The sequence below is a fragment of the Thalia democratica genome, chromosome 6, assembly GCF_965202585.1.
Source record: "Thalia democratica chromosome 6, ktThaDemo2.hap1.1, whole genome shotgun sequence".
NCBI lineage: Eukaryota > Metazoa > Chordata > Thaliacea > Salpida > Salpidae > Thalia > Thalia democratica.
Window position 1 is genome coordinate 10094854 of NC_139170.1, and position 13096 is coordinate 10107949.

Consider the following 13096-nt stretch of genomic DNA (forward strand, 5'->3'; position numbering starts at 1 on the left):
AGTTTTCGTAAATTTGGTGCTGCAAGCTCAAACTGTGTCAGCTGAATCTTAAACGTAGACAAAACTTTAAAACAAAAAGTTGTTGACCATCTTAAAAGCTGGAGCTTCATGAGCTTTGAGCACCATGTTAACTAAAAATAATGATTGTTGTTGAAATGTCACTACAACGCGAGAGCAATAAGACAGGTAAAGATTAGTTGAGCTCAAGCAAGATCTCGAGCAGGGACAACTCAAGCAGGAGTAACTCGAGCAGGAGCAACTCGAGCTAGGACAACTCGAGCAAGTACAACTTGAGCAGGGGCAACTCGAGCAGAGGCAACTCGAGTAGGAAACAACTCGAGCTGGGGCACCTTTAGCACGAATGGTATTTATTTGATAAGTTTTAGTTGTTAAGAAATTATTTTTTTTGCATTATATACTTTTCTTAATAGTAGCTTTGATTTAATAGAAAAAAACACTTTGTTACATTTTAAAATTGATGTAGTTCTAATATAAAAAGGACTTTATTAGTTTAAAATATTTTTTTTAGTATAGGGACTTCTTAATTCTCCGCATCCTTTTACAAATATACCACGCGATGCTACTGCTACGTACTAAGTTTACTTTAAAGTTGACTTATATTTTAGTTATTCAAAAGATTTTATATATAAAAAATAGGATTAGCTTATTTTCTTAAGTTTGTACAAAGTGTAGAATAAAATATACCGAATTGTCTTGGACAAGCCGTTAAAAGGTATCTGTGGTGTACGACTCAGTAACCAAATGGTTCTTCGTGTATCAAGTCTAGAACCAAATATTTTGAGCGTTTTTTTGTCGTTCAATAAACTAATAACAATAAGTTTTTAGTTTAATTTTAATTTATAAGTTTTTGTTTTAGATTTGATGCTGGTCAGCCAAAATCGATATTATTATAGTGAACAAATTGGCTGTTACAGAACTTAACCCTGCTAGCTGAATGTAAATGAAATATAAATTTTAACGCTTAGGGTAGATTCGTGGACTTATTTTAGATTACATTTTTTACCTCTTTCCACTGAGAAGACTAGTTTTGTTGAATATAGAAGAATATCTGAAAAACAAACATGGTTTGTAATTTATTATCATAAATAAATTAAAAATTTTGAATGTCAAATTAATATCGAAAATAGTATTAGACTCTTAATGAAATTTAATTTATGTTACTCTAATTAAGTGATATGAATAAAACTTTAAAATAAAACTTCTTGTTTACATTTCATGTTCTAGAAGACTAAGTCTATTTAATCTAATTGTAATTAATTGTGTACTCAAAAAATCTCTGTCAAGCCAATAATTTCTTTTGAAATAATAATTAATTTTTATACAAATTAAATAAACTAAACTAATTTAATTAGTTTTTAAGCTTCATTGCTTCTCTGTTAATTTATCTCTGTTAACAGAATCATTATCTATTTAACCTACCTTCCCATTCGCAAAGTTTTTCTCTAAAATACTAAAACATGTAAATAATACAACATTTCATCCAAAACAATATTAAAATCAAATTCCAAAGTAGTTTAGTCTGTATAAGTTGTTAAGTTTTATATCTTATTTATTAACTCTAAACAAGCCAGATGCCATTTAACAAAAAAAGATTTAAATTATCTATCATTAAAGCAAGAAAAGTTATATACTTCATATGTTATTAATTAAAACATTATGGCTTAAGATTTTTACAATATATATAATTAGTGGACATGCTTAATTTTATAATTATAGAGAAAAAGTGTAGAAATAAATTTAACATAATATATATAAATAAATGTATCAATTATTTAAAAATTTGTTCTGTTAGAAAACCTAACTTTAAAACAAGATTTTATAAACCAAACTAGCATTTATGAAATGAAATAGTACTATGAGTATGCAATAGGATAAGAGCTTACTGTAGTTTAAGTGTAAGTGTTCAACAAATGTTTTGAACTTATCATAGGAACTTTTTAGCTTTTCACTCACTTATTTTCTTGTCAACCAATGCCAAAGTAAAGAATTATTTTCTTGAATATTAATGATATCAATTTTAATGATGCAATTAATATCATTTTCAAAATTAAACAAAAAAATAAACATCCTTAAGTTTGACTAATTATGAATTTAAATGCTTTTTTTCTCAATAACAAATTATATCATAGAAGAAACTGATTAAATTAATTAAGTTTATTCATTAATTCTTTGGCTCATAAAATAAAGATTATTTAAATTAAAAAACTTAAATATTAATGAATCATGAATAATTTTTAATGATTACTAATCAAAAATATTAAATTTATAACTATAATTAATATTCAGGATCACTTGTATCATTATAATAAAAGAAATAAATAGTTTCAATATATGTTATTTTTTTGCAAATTAAGTTAAATTTCAACTATATTTCCTGTGATATTAATGAGATTTAATTATTGAACATTAATTATGGTTTAAATTATTATGTAACATATTTTTTATGCAAATAAATATAGTAGTGGATTATATATTCATATGGCATATGACAACCAAGAAGTTCCTCTGAAAAGTTAAAATTTTGTTGCACAACTGCTGCCACTATAAGTTATAAAAACAAAATATAACAATAATACATTAGTTATGGTATTATAAATATAATATTCCTTCAGAAATAAAAAATATATATTATGTTTTCTTTAAAATGATTAAATTTCAACTAATTGAATTGAACAATAACAATAATAGCAAACTACTTATTAACCAAATATCTAAAACTGAAATAAAGTAAAATATGTAATGCTCTGAGCTTACTTAAATCAACAGACTTGTTTTATACTAACTTTATCAAAACATGAATATAGCTTAAAATATATCTTAAAATAAAACCAAAATCTAAATACTTAAAAAGTTCTCATTAATCTGATTAATTTTCAACCAATGGAATTTTTAATTACATTGATAGCAAACTTAATTATTAACTTAATATCTGAAACTAAAAAAACAAATGCTTAATGTTCTTAACTTAGTTCAACCAATTTAAATTATACTTACCTTATGAAAACATGAATACAACTTTAAATTTTTTTAAATAAACCAAAAAGATTTATTTAACACAAAATCTAATGACTTCAATTAAGCATAGAAAGATAATTTCAAGTAAATCATTTAAAAATTGCTATCATTTCAAAGCTTTTCATAGTTTTTAAAAGTCAGAAGCTAAAATGTGCTAATGTATAATTGTTTGGTGATGAACAATGTTTTTCTCAAAACAAATAAACAGAAGAAAAAAAAAACACTTATCATTGATATAAATGGTTCTGGTTGACTTGTACTTGAATTATTGTCTTCTTACTTAACTTGGAAGTACACAAACTAATCAATAGAATTTGAGTCCACTATCAAAACAAATTAAGTGTGAAATGAAAAACATAAATTAAGTTTAAAGACAGTACAACTCTAATATAAGTCTGGCTCACCTGATAAAGCATAACATAATAAGGAAAAAAATGTAAGTTTTATTTTATTGTTATCAATTTATACAATTATGACAAAAGTTAAATTGTTAAAAAGTTTATTACTTAACAATTGTTTCACGCTAGTGCGATGATCACAAGTAAAAGTAAACAAACTAATAAGTTGCAACGGACAAACATTTTATATAGTTTTAGATAAGTAATTAGTTGATTAGGTGATTAGTTAACTAATTGAATTTTAGTAATATTCAGCAAGATAAATTATAATTAACGTAAATACAATCATAACAAAAATCAAACGATAAAAACAAAACTATATAATGAAAACAAAGGTAGATTAAACTTAAATCTAGCAAATTTAGACTTTAAATAAAATTTTGTAAAATGTCTACATTTTCCCACCAGTTTAATTGTGAAGCTCTTTAAAAATTTATTGTTAAAACAACTTCAATATTTATCAATTTATATCCATAATTGTCAAAATATTAAACAAAATCATTCTGTTTATCTTTACTGGACTTTTTAAACTGACACTGATAAAAAGAAGTTGGATGTTTACTGTATTGTGAAAATAAGTAGGTATTCTAACTATGATTATCACTTTATCAATTCTTGAACTACTTGAAAAATAGTTGAATAAATAGGTTATACTTTTATAACTTTCATCAAATTTAAATGGTTAAATATATTTATGTTAACTAAGAAATTAAATAATGTTATTCAAATTGATTAAATCAGAAGTATAACTTAATCATAACTAGTTATACTTTGATGTATGTACATATCATAAAAAGATAATACTTGTTGCTTAACTACTTAAAATAACTTATCATCAATATTTGATTAAATTAAGGCCATATGGGGGTGTCCAACACTTTTTTTATTATTAAAAATAAACTTAAACTTTTATACAAAAGCTTGAAGTACAAACTACAAGCCAGTTTTTATAGAAATCACAAATATCATTTGACTTTCTAAATATTTATTTTTGTAAAAATTTGCAATACAGACATTGACCACAAATTTTTTTAGGTCAATTTTCTTTGAAGTTTAAAAAATCACTAAAAGTCTATCTATTCCTTCATTTTTTAAGCTATCTTTAAATTTTCAGAAAATGACTTGATATTAAGAAAAAATGTTACTTATGAATTTTAATAACTATTAAATAATAACAAATACAAATATCTTTTTTCAAGTCCTAAGTAGCGTTTTTTGTTATTGCATAAAGATTAGACTGGAAGTTTGAAGAAGATTGCTTGAAGAATTTATGAGACAGATTTTTGATGGAATAGTCTTTTTTTGCTGTTTTAGTTTTCCTTTCCCATAGGGAACCTATTATGCCACCCAACTTTGACCTGTCATATCTCAAAAAAATCATTTTAATATTTTAAAACGGTAGAAAGCAATTTTTACAAAAAATTTAAAGAAGTTAACAAAAGATTCTATAAAATAAGATCAACTTGTAAAAAACATGACTTGCCCCTCCTATGGCCTTGTAGAACTAGAACTCATTTTATATCATATTTCTTGAGTATACAATATCATATAACTTAAATTCATGAGCAAGTTGATGTTATGTCTAATGAAACATGTTACTAAAAATATCAGACCATAGAACCTTTTTCAAATTTCCCATAAACTCAAGTTTACCCAATCTAGTTTGACATATACCTGCATAGTTTTTAGTCACTCAGGCAGACTTTTTTGCTTCTCAAGTTGGCAACCCTGTCACTTGCATAGGAAGGGTCAAATATTTTTTTTTCTAAAAATTAGTAAGAGCTCTAAAACATAATATATTTGTTTATTTAAAATAAACAAGAATGAAAAAATTATTAAATTAAACTTTAAAAAATATGTAGACAATTTTGTGAGAAGCTATTGTTAAAATGTAAACTTATGTTTAAGTATATTCTAGAAATTATAAGAGTCATTGGAAATATAGTACATTTTTAAGCAATTGAGTTGAAATATTCTGAAAAGTTCCTTGAGAAATAATAAAATAATTTTGGTGCTATAAAAAAATGTGTCTTCTGACCAAAAATGTGATTGAAAAAAGAAAACTACAATAATAAGTATAAACTACAAATAGTAAATATTAAGTTGTAAGGTTATAGTGGTGTGTAAAATAACATTGAAATCATAATCAAATTAAGCCTAAACTATACTTGATATTTTAGTATTATAAATTTAATAATACTTGACTACTATATATGAAACTAAACATGACATTAAATGATTGTATTGTATTAAAGAAACATGCAAACAACAATAATAGTATTATAAGTTTACCTAAGAATGTTTTAGGTAAATGGTTTTTAATTACAAAATTAAATTTATGAGAATACACTTGAAAATTAAAATAGTATTACATTGACTACTTAAAATTTATATCAAAAAAAATTGTTATAAGAAATTTCATTGTTAAAAAAAGGACTTAACGTTGTATACATTTAAAACAAATGTCTACATTTAAGCAGCAGCAAGGTGGTCTCTGGCTGGTTAATATAGCTTAGTCCAACATTACATTAAAAGTTTTGAATCTTTGTTTTCTCTTCACCTAAACTGTATTAAATTTGTATCAGTAAAACTTGTGACCTTTCTCTTGAACGCTTGGACGAACAAGAACTTTTACTCAAAACTTTTCATTAAATTTAAACAGTTATCTAATGCAGTTTGACATCCTGTTACTAAGTCTAAACTTCAGTGAAAAAGTTAAAAAATGGTGTTGAAAAACTTGACAAGAAGATAAAATCATATAAATAACTTCTGTATTGCCTTTTTAACTTGCCCTTCCCATTAGGTACCCATCAAACACCTTTATTTAATACCCTTATTTCTAAACTAAATTGAAACTAGATTTACATATATTAATTGTAATCTTAGCTAAGCTGAATATCTTCAATATAAGATAAACGTGTATTATAGTGTCTTACAGTAATTATGTTGATATGATGATGTTCATTACTGTCATATAATTTTTACAAGTATTTACACGTAAATCCTGATACTACAAAATCTAGGTAGACTAACATTAGTTTAGGTTTAATTTATCTAAATCTAGTGTACTATTATAATTTATAAAACAACTTTTTTTAATTTTAATTTTTTATACTTGTATATCTAAGTAACATATCTGATTAAGTAACAACGAAGATAATATGTATTATCAAAAACCAATATTATAAACAAAGTTGTATTTTTACAGGTCAATTTCACAGTAGACCAGATCCGTGCGATCATGGACAAGAAGCGTAACATTCGTAATATGTCTGTTATTGCTCACGTCGATCACGGAAAGTCAACTCTCACTGACTCACTTGTCAGCAAAGCTGGTATCATTGCTGGTGCCAAGGCTGGTGAAGCCCGTTTCACTGACACCAGAAAGGATGAACAAGAACGTGCTATTACCATCAAATCCACGTAAGTTAACAAAATATGATATGCAATTTATTAAATAAATTAAGATTGTTGTACGTTAAACAAATTGATCAGCTAATCTAAATATTCTGAAAGCTGTAATAAATTTTTATTCTATGTTATAAGTTAAATATTAATACATCATTGTAAATATGTATTTATAAATATATGTAGTTTATCTGTAAGTATATCTATATTTAATTAAAAACTGGTTTTTGAATACTACTTTGATAACTATGTGTAAGTCTTAATAATTACTTAATCCAACTTGTATGCCTGTATCTCTTATTACTTCAAATCTACACCAAGAAATTTGCATTAAGAAAAATATGATACAGTTAATTAGACAGTTCTGTTTTAGTATCTTTATTGCTGATAACTAAAAAATTATTTAGACTCAATTGAAATAATAACTTACTAAGTTGAATTCAATAAACATTTTTTTTCACAGTGCCATCACCATGTACTACGAGCTTTCGGAACCTGATATGGAATGGATCAAACAAGAAAAGGACGGAAACGGTTTCTTGATCAACTTGATTGACTCCCCCGGGCACGTCGATTTCTCTTCTGAGGTAACTGCTGCCCTCCGTGTCACTGATGGTGCTCTTGTTGTCGTTGATTGTGTCTCCGGTACGTATTTTGAGTTCAAAATAGTTATTAATTTAATAAATGATTTTAAGTTCAAAAACAAAAAAAAAACTAGTATATATACTTCAGATAAAACTAATTCAATTGCCCCTTGAAAATTAATATCCAGAAACCTAAATAGTAAAAAGTAGTATAGAAATATAGATTCTAAAAGTAAGAAAATGATGATACTGTAATTTGCCAGTTCTGCTTCAGAATGTATTTTGGTGATAAACAATTACATGCATCCTGACTCTACATTTAAACAATAAAAACTTTTATTATAATTTTGTTAAAGGTCTAACTTGAAGACAAAATTTTAAACAGGTGTCTGTGTCCAGACCGAAACTGTATTGCGTCAAGCTATCTCTGAAAGGATCAAGCCAATTGTTTTCATGAACAAAATGGACCGTGCACTTTTGGAGTTGCAACTTGATGAGGAATCTTTGTACAAGACTTTCGAAAGGATCGTTGAAAACATCAATGTCATCATTGCCACTTATAATGATGAAGATGGCCCAATGGGTAATATTCAGGTAAATAATCTTTCAAAGACCAGCGATTGAAAGTATTTGAAGACTAATACTGTAATAGATTGATAAAAGAATAAAATGATGATACTGTAATTTGCCAGTTCTGCTTCAGAATTTTTTTGGTGATAAATGATTACATGCATCCTGATTTTCAAAAAAAAAAAAAAACATAAATGAAAAATAGTTAATATAAATATCTTTTCTAAATTAAAAAAATACTGCAGGTCAGCCCAGACAACGGAACAGTTGGTTTTGGATCCGGTCTTCACGGATGGGCCTTTTCTTTGAAACAGTTTGCCACAATGTATGCCAGCAAATTTGGTATTGATGTGCAGAAATTGATGAAGAGGCTTTGGGGTGATCATTGCTTCAACCCTAAGACCAACAAATGGAGCAAGTCCATGAAGGACGGCTTCATCAGAGGTTTCTGTATGTTTGTCCTCACTCCAATTTACAAGGTGAGATTATCTAAATATATAAAAATAGTCTTACATGCTCTTAAGATTTGATATTTTGAAATTGGTGATTAAGAATCTATGAACAGCTCAAGAGTTTGTAGAGTAATGAATTGTTTTAATATTTATATAGTTAAGGCATAAAGATGACCAAAGAAAGTTAAAACTCAGTTAATTTTAAATTGAAAATAAACACCCAGCTATTTATCTCAGACAAGGTGCAAGTGATGACCATCATAATCTCGTTAATCCTAATCTAATAAGTGATATGTGGATAAAATTTTCCAAAACTTATCTGATTTGCACCTAACAATCACAAATGTTTTCATTGAATAAATGACATAATTTAAAACAAATAATTATCCAAGGTCACTCAAGCTATCATGAATGAAGACAATGAAGCTATTGACAAGCTCGTTATAAAGACTGGAGTCTCTTTGAAGCCCGAAGAAAGAGGAAAGGTCGGAAAGCAGCTTCTTAAGGTGAGTTACACAATCAAATGTTAAATATTCAAGTAAGGGCTTTTTTTATAAGTAACCAAATCAAAATATTGAAAGTACATTTTATCAATATTGAAGACAATGTAAAGGATTTATATGCTCCGAATTGTTTCCTTGTATGACAATTGTTGTAAATGATGTTATTATTTAACGGATATGGGTCTGAAAAGCAAATTTGTAGACAGCCTAAATTCTGAAAACAACATTTTTTTTTACAAAATCAAAAACACAATAAAGAGAATATGTTATAATCCATGATTTTTACAGACTTTCATGAGAATCTGGCTCCCAGCTGGAGACACTCTCCTTGAGATGATCACCATCCATCTCCCATCACCTGTAACCGCCCAAAGATACAGGTAAAATTAATTACTAGATGCTTAACTGTAATATATTGGATTTAGTATTGGTAAACATGATATTTTTTTCATAACTCATTAAAATAGATAAAAATACTAAAGTGGCAAAACTAATTTAAAGATACATTAATTTGCAACATATCCTAATACTTAATTGAATTTAAAAAATGATGATACTGTAATTTGCCAGTTCTGCTTCAGAATTTATTTTGGTGATAATGATTACATGCATCCTGATTTTTAAAAAGAAAAAAGATATCTTAAGAGGTTATACGAATACTAGCTTAACCAGTAAATATTCTTTAGAGGAGAACTCTTGTATGAAGGACCCCAGGACGATGAAGTTGCAGTTGCCATCAAGAACTGTAACCCTGACGGACCCCTTTGCATGTACGTCAGCAAAATGGTACCGACCACTGACAAGGGACGTTTCTATGCCTTCGGACGTGTGTTCGCAGGTAAAGTTGCAACTGGGCAGAAAGTCAGAATCATGGGACCCAACTTCGTCCCAGGAAAGAAAGAGGACTTGTACGTCAAGCCTATCCAGAGGTTTGTTGTTGGCCGATTTGTTCGTTAAAGCTTTGCTGGATTTCAAAAATTAAAATTTTGATTATGTTTTTCAATTGTTAATATTAATTGATTTGTATATTAAAGGTGGTTTAATAAAGAAACTTATAGCTCTATAATTAAAACAAGCCATTAGAAAAAAAATCTTGTTTTAAATAAGATAATTGTTATAAATACTTAGAATACAAATGTGCTATGATGACTAAAGTAATCTCGTTAATCTTAAACTAATAAGTGACATGTGGAAAATAATACATCCTTAAACTGAGCACATGCTACATATTTAATCGTCAGTTTTAAGTAAAAGCACAATTTATAAATTTTACCATTTTCTTAACAGAACCATTCTTATGATGGGACGTTACATCGAAGCCATCGAAGATGTTCCTTGTGGTAACATTTGCGGTCTCGTAGGTGTTGATCAGTACCTTGTAAAAACTGGTAAGTTAATAATGCCTTGGTCCTTAAATTTATCTTGAATACTTAATAAAGCAAACAAATGAAACATAGACCTTTAAACATTGTTAAAATTTTAAGTTTTATTATGACTCAAAAAAATGATGATACTGTAATTGCCAGTTCTGCTTCAGAATATACATTGGTGATAAATAATTGCATGCATCCTGATTTTTAACACAAAATGCATAACATATAAAACAGCCATTTCTACAACCTTAACCAATTTAATTGCTATTTCCAGGTACCCTTTCTACATCTGCTACCGCCCACAACATGAAACAGATGAAATTCTCTGTCTCACCTGTTGTCCGTGTCGCTGTTGAAGCCAAAAACCCATCAGACTTGCCCAAGTTGGTCGAAGGTCTCAAACGTCTGTCCAAATCCGATCCTATGGTACAATGTATCATTGAAGAATCTGGTGAACACATCGTTGCTGGAGCAGGTGAACTTCACTTGGAAATCTGTTTGAAGGATTTGGAAGAAGACCACGCTGGTATCCCACTCAAGGTTTGTTGGTTAACTTAAACTTTTACTAATATAATTCAAATTGTAATTGAGTAGTAAGTTGCAAATGATGTTATTATTTATCGGATATGGGTCTGAAATAAAATGACGACAATCCTAAATGCTGAAAAGAACATGCTTGATATACTAAAACTCGAAATTACAAATTAATCTAATACAATTTTTATTGTTTTACAGAAATCTGATCCAGTCGTGTCATACAGAGAAACCGTCACTGAAGAATCAGATCGTATGTGTCTCTCTAAATCACCCAACAAGCACAACAGATTGTTCATGAAGGCCAGACCATTGCAAGAAGGTCTCCCCAAAGACATTGATGAAGGAATCGACGAATGTAACCCAAGAACTGATCCAAAAGTAAATAAAGATAGCAGTAAAATAAAACATGTTATAGAAAGTACAAACGTTTACTTAAGTATCAAAAAAAAAGCATTAAAATCAACAATATAAATAATAAGAATCAAATCTTCTTAAGTCATCAAACATATTTTTATAAAATTAGTGATGTTGTAATTTTATATTATGGTATATGAAACTGTTTAGTATCAATTAAAAGTGTAAGCTAAATAAATTCAAAGATTCGATTTCATAAATTGAATTAAATATTTTTCATCCTCGCAGATTCGTGGACGTTACTTGGCCGATAAATACGATTGGGACATCAACAACGCCCGTAAGATTTGGGCTTTCGGACCTAATGTCAATGGACCAAACTTGCTTGTGGATTGTACCAGGGCTGTCCAGTACTTGAATGAAATCAAGGATTCTGTCGTTGCTGGTTTCCAATGGGCTTCTAAAGAGGTATATGGATTTATATTTCTAAGAACATTAACTAAAAACACAGTTTTAAAGAAAGTGCTACTTGACAGTAAAAGCAGAGCTAAACATTAAGTAGAGAAAATAAAAAATGATGATACTGTAATTTGCCAGTTCTGCTTCAGAATTTATTTTGGTGATAAACAATTACATGCATCCTGATTTATAATTAATGTTCCAATACCCTTGGAAATAAACATTAAATTTTTGTTAAAATATGTTTTTATTTCTAGGGAGTCTTATGCGAAGAGAACATGAGAGGTTGCCGTTTTGATCTCTATGATGTGGCACTTCACGCTGATGCTATCCACAGAGGAGGCGGTCAAATTATCCCAACTGCTCGTCGTGTCCTTTACGCTTGTCAGCTCACTGCTAAGCCAAAACTCCTTGAACCCGTTTTCTTGGTCGACATTCAGTGTCCCGAAAACGCTGTTGGAGGAATCTACGGAGTTCTTAACAAAAGAAGAGGTCACGTCTTTGAAGAGTTCCAACAACCAGGAACTCCTCTCTTCCAGGTCAAGGCTTACTTGCCTGTCAACGAATCTTTCGGTTTGTTTTTGTTTGTATTTTGCAGAGCTGAATTTAATAAATTTCACATGACCTCATCCGAATGCTAAGTTAAAATTTTTAGTATAGGTATTCAACCAAATAAGTTAAATAAAAACAATTTTATTAGTTCTATTAGATAATATCTTCTGTAAATGTAACGTTAACTATAGTTTTATTTACTAACCAAATTTTGTTCGACTTTGATAGCATGGTTATAATAGAACTTAACTTGTTCAATAAATTGTTCAACAAAATTCTATTTAAAAAAGAAAACCCAGCTTTACTTACTCATTTCAAACAGGATTCACTTCTGCCCTCCGTGCCAATACCGGTGGTCAAGCCTTCCCTCAGTGCGTCTTCGATCATTGGCAGGAGCTTCCGGGAGACTACGAAGATCCCACTAGCAAGCCCATGCAGGTTGTCCTTGGAACCAGAAAGAGGAAGGGTCTTAAGGACGAGGTACCCCCATTGGACAAATTCTACGACAAATTGTAGAGAGGATACTCTAATATATTTAGTAAATTATATTTTAGATTTTCTTGCAATTTTTATATAATGTCGTAATTTTTTTGAACTTGCTTCGATTAAACCGTTCAGTAGTGGTGAATTTAGTTGATTTTGTCTAAATATATATAAGATAGCAAACTATGTTTTAAAAGAGGAGTATCACGTTAAAAAACTAAATTTCATTTAACACACCTGCTTTATAGGTTCTCAATTTGAACATAACTTTGATGAAAAAAAATAGTAGCCTTTAATGAACATAAAATATTTAATAAACATGTAATATGTATTTAATGAGGTATAGTATCTTGAAATAACCAAAGTAGAAATAATGCTAATAGAATG

General features: G+C 28.5%; 1 protein-coding gene and 3 non-coding genes across 4 annotated transcripts; all 4 read left to right on the forward strand.

Moving 5' to 3' along the window:
- The first annotated feature begins 956 nt into the window (after positions 1–956).
- Positions 957–12854, forward strand: LOC145839425 (eukaryotic translation elongation factor 2-like). The gene is made up of 14 exons (XM_082946998.1): positions 957–1085; positions 6643–6857; positions 7306–7487; positions 7812–8020; positions 8242–8475; positions 8841–8954; positions 9240–9331; positions 9638–9880; positions 10239–10339; positions 10599–10864; positions 11060–11239; positions 11504–11683; positions 11932–12247; positions 12549–12854. The coding sequence occupies exons 1-14, from the start codon at positions 1083–1085 to the stop codon at positions 12740–12742; spliced, it is 2529 nt and encodes an 842-aa protein (XP_082803124.1). The 5' UTR covers positions 957–1082; the 3' UTR covers positions 12743–12854.
- Positions 7662–7740, forward strand: LOC145839609 (small nucleolar RNA snR61/Z1/Z11). The gene has a single exon (XR_014370077.1). It is a non-coding gene; the product is annotated as a small nucleolar RNA snR61/Z1/Z11 (small nucleolar RNA).
- LOC145839661 (small nucleolar RNA snR61/Z1/Z11) lies at positions 8091–8168 on the forward strand. Its single transcript, XR_014370100.1, has one exon. It is a non-coding gene; the product is annotated as a small nucleolar RNA snR61/Z1/Z11 (small nucleolar RNA).
- On the forward strand, positions 11785–11863 carry LOC145839658 (small nucleolar RNA snR61/Z1/Z11). Its single transcript, XR_014370097.1, has one exon. It is a non-coding gene; the product is annotated as a small nucleolar RNA snR61/Z1/Z11 (small nucleolar RNA).
- Positions 12855–13096: the final 242 nt, after the last annotated feature.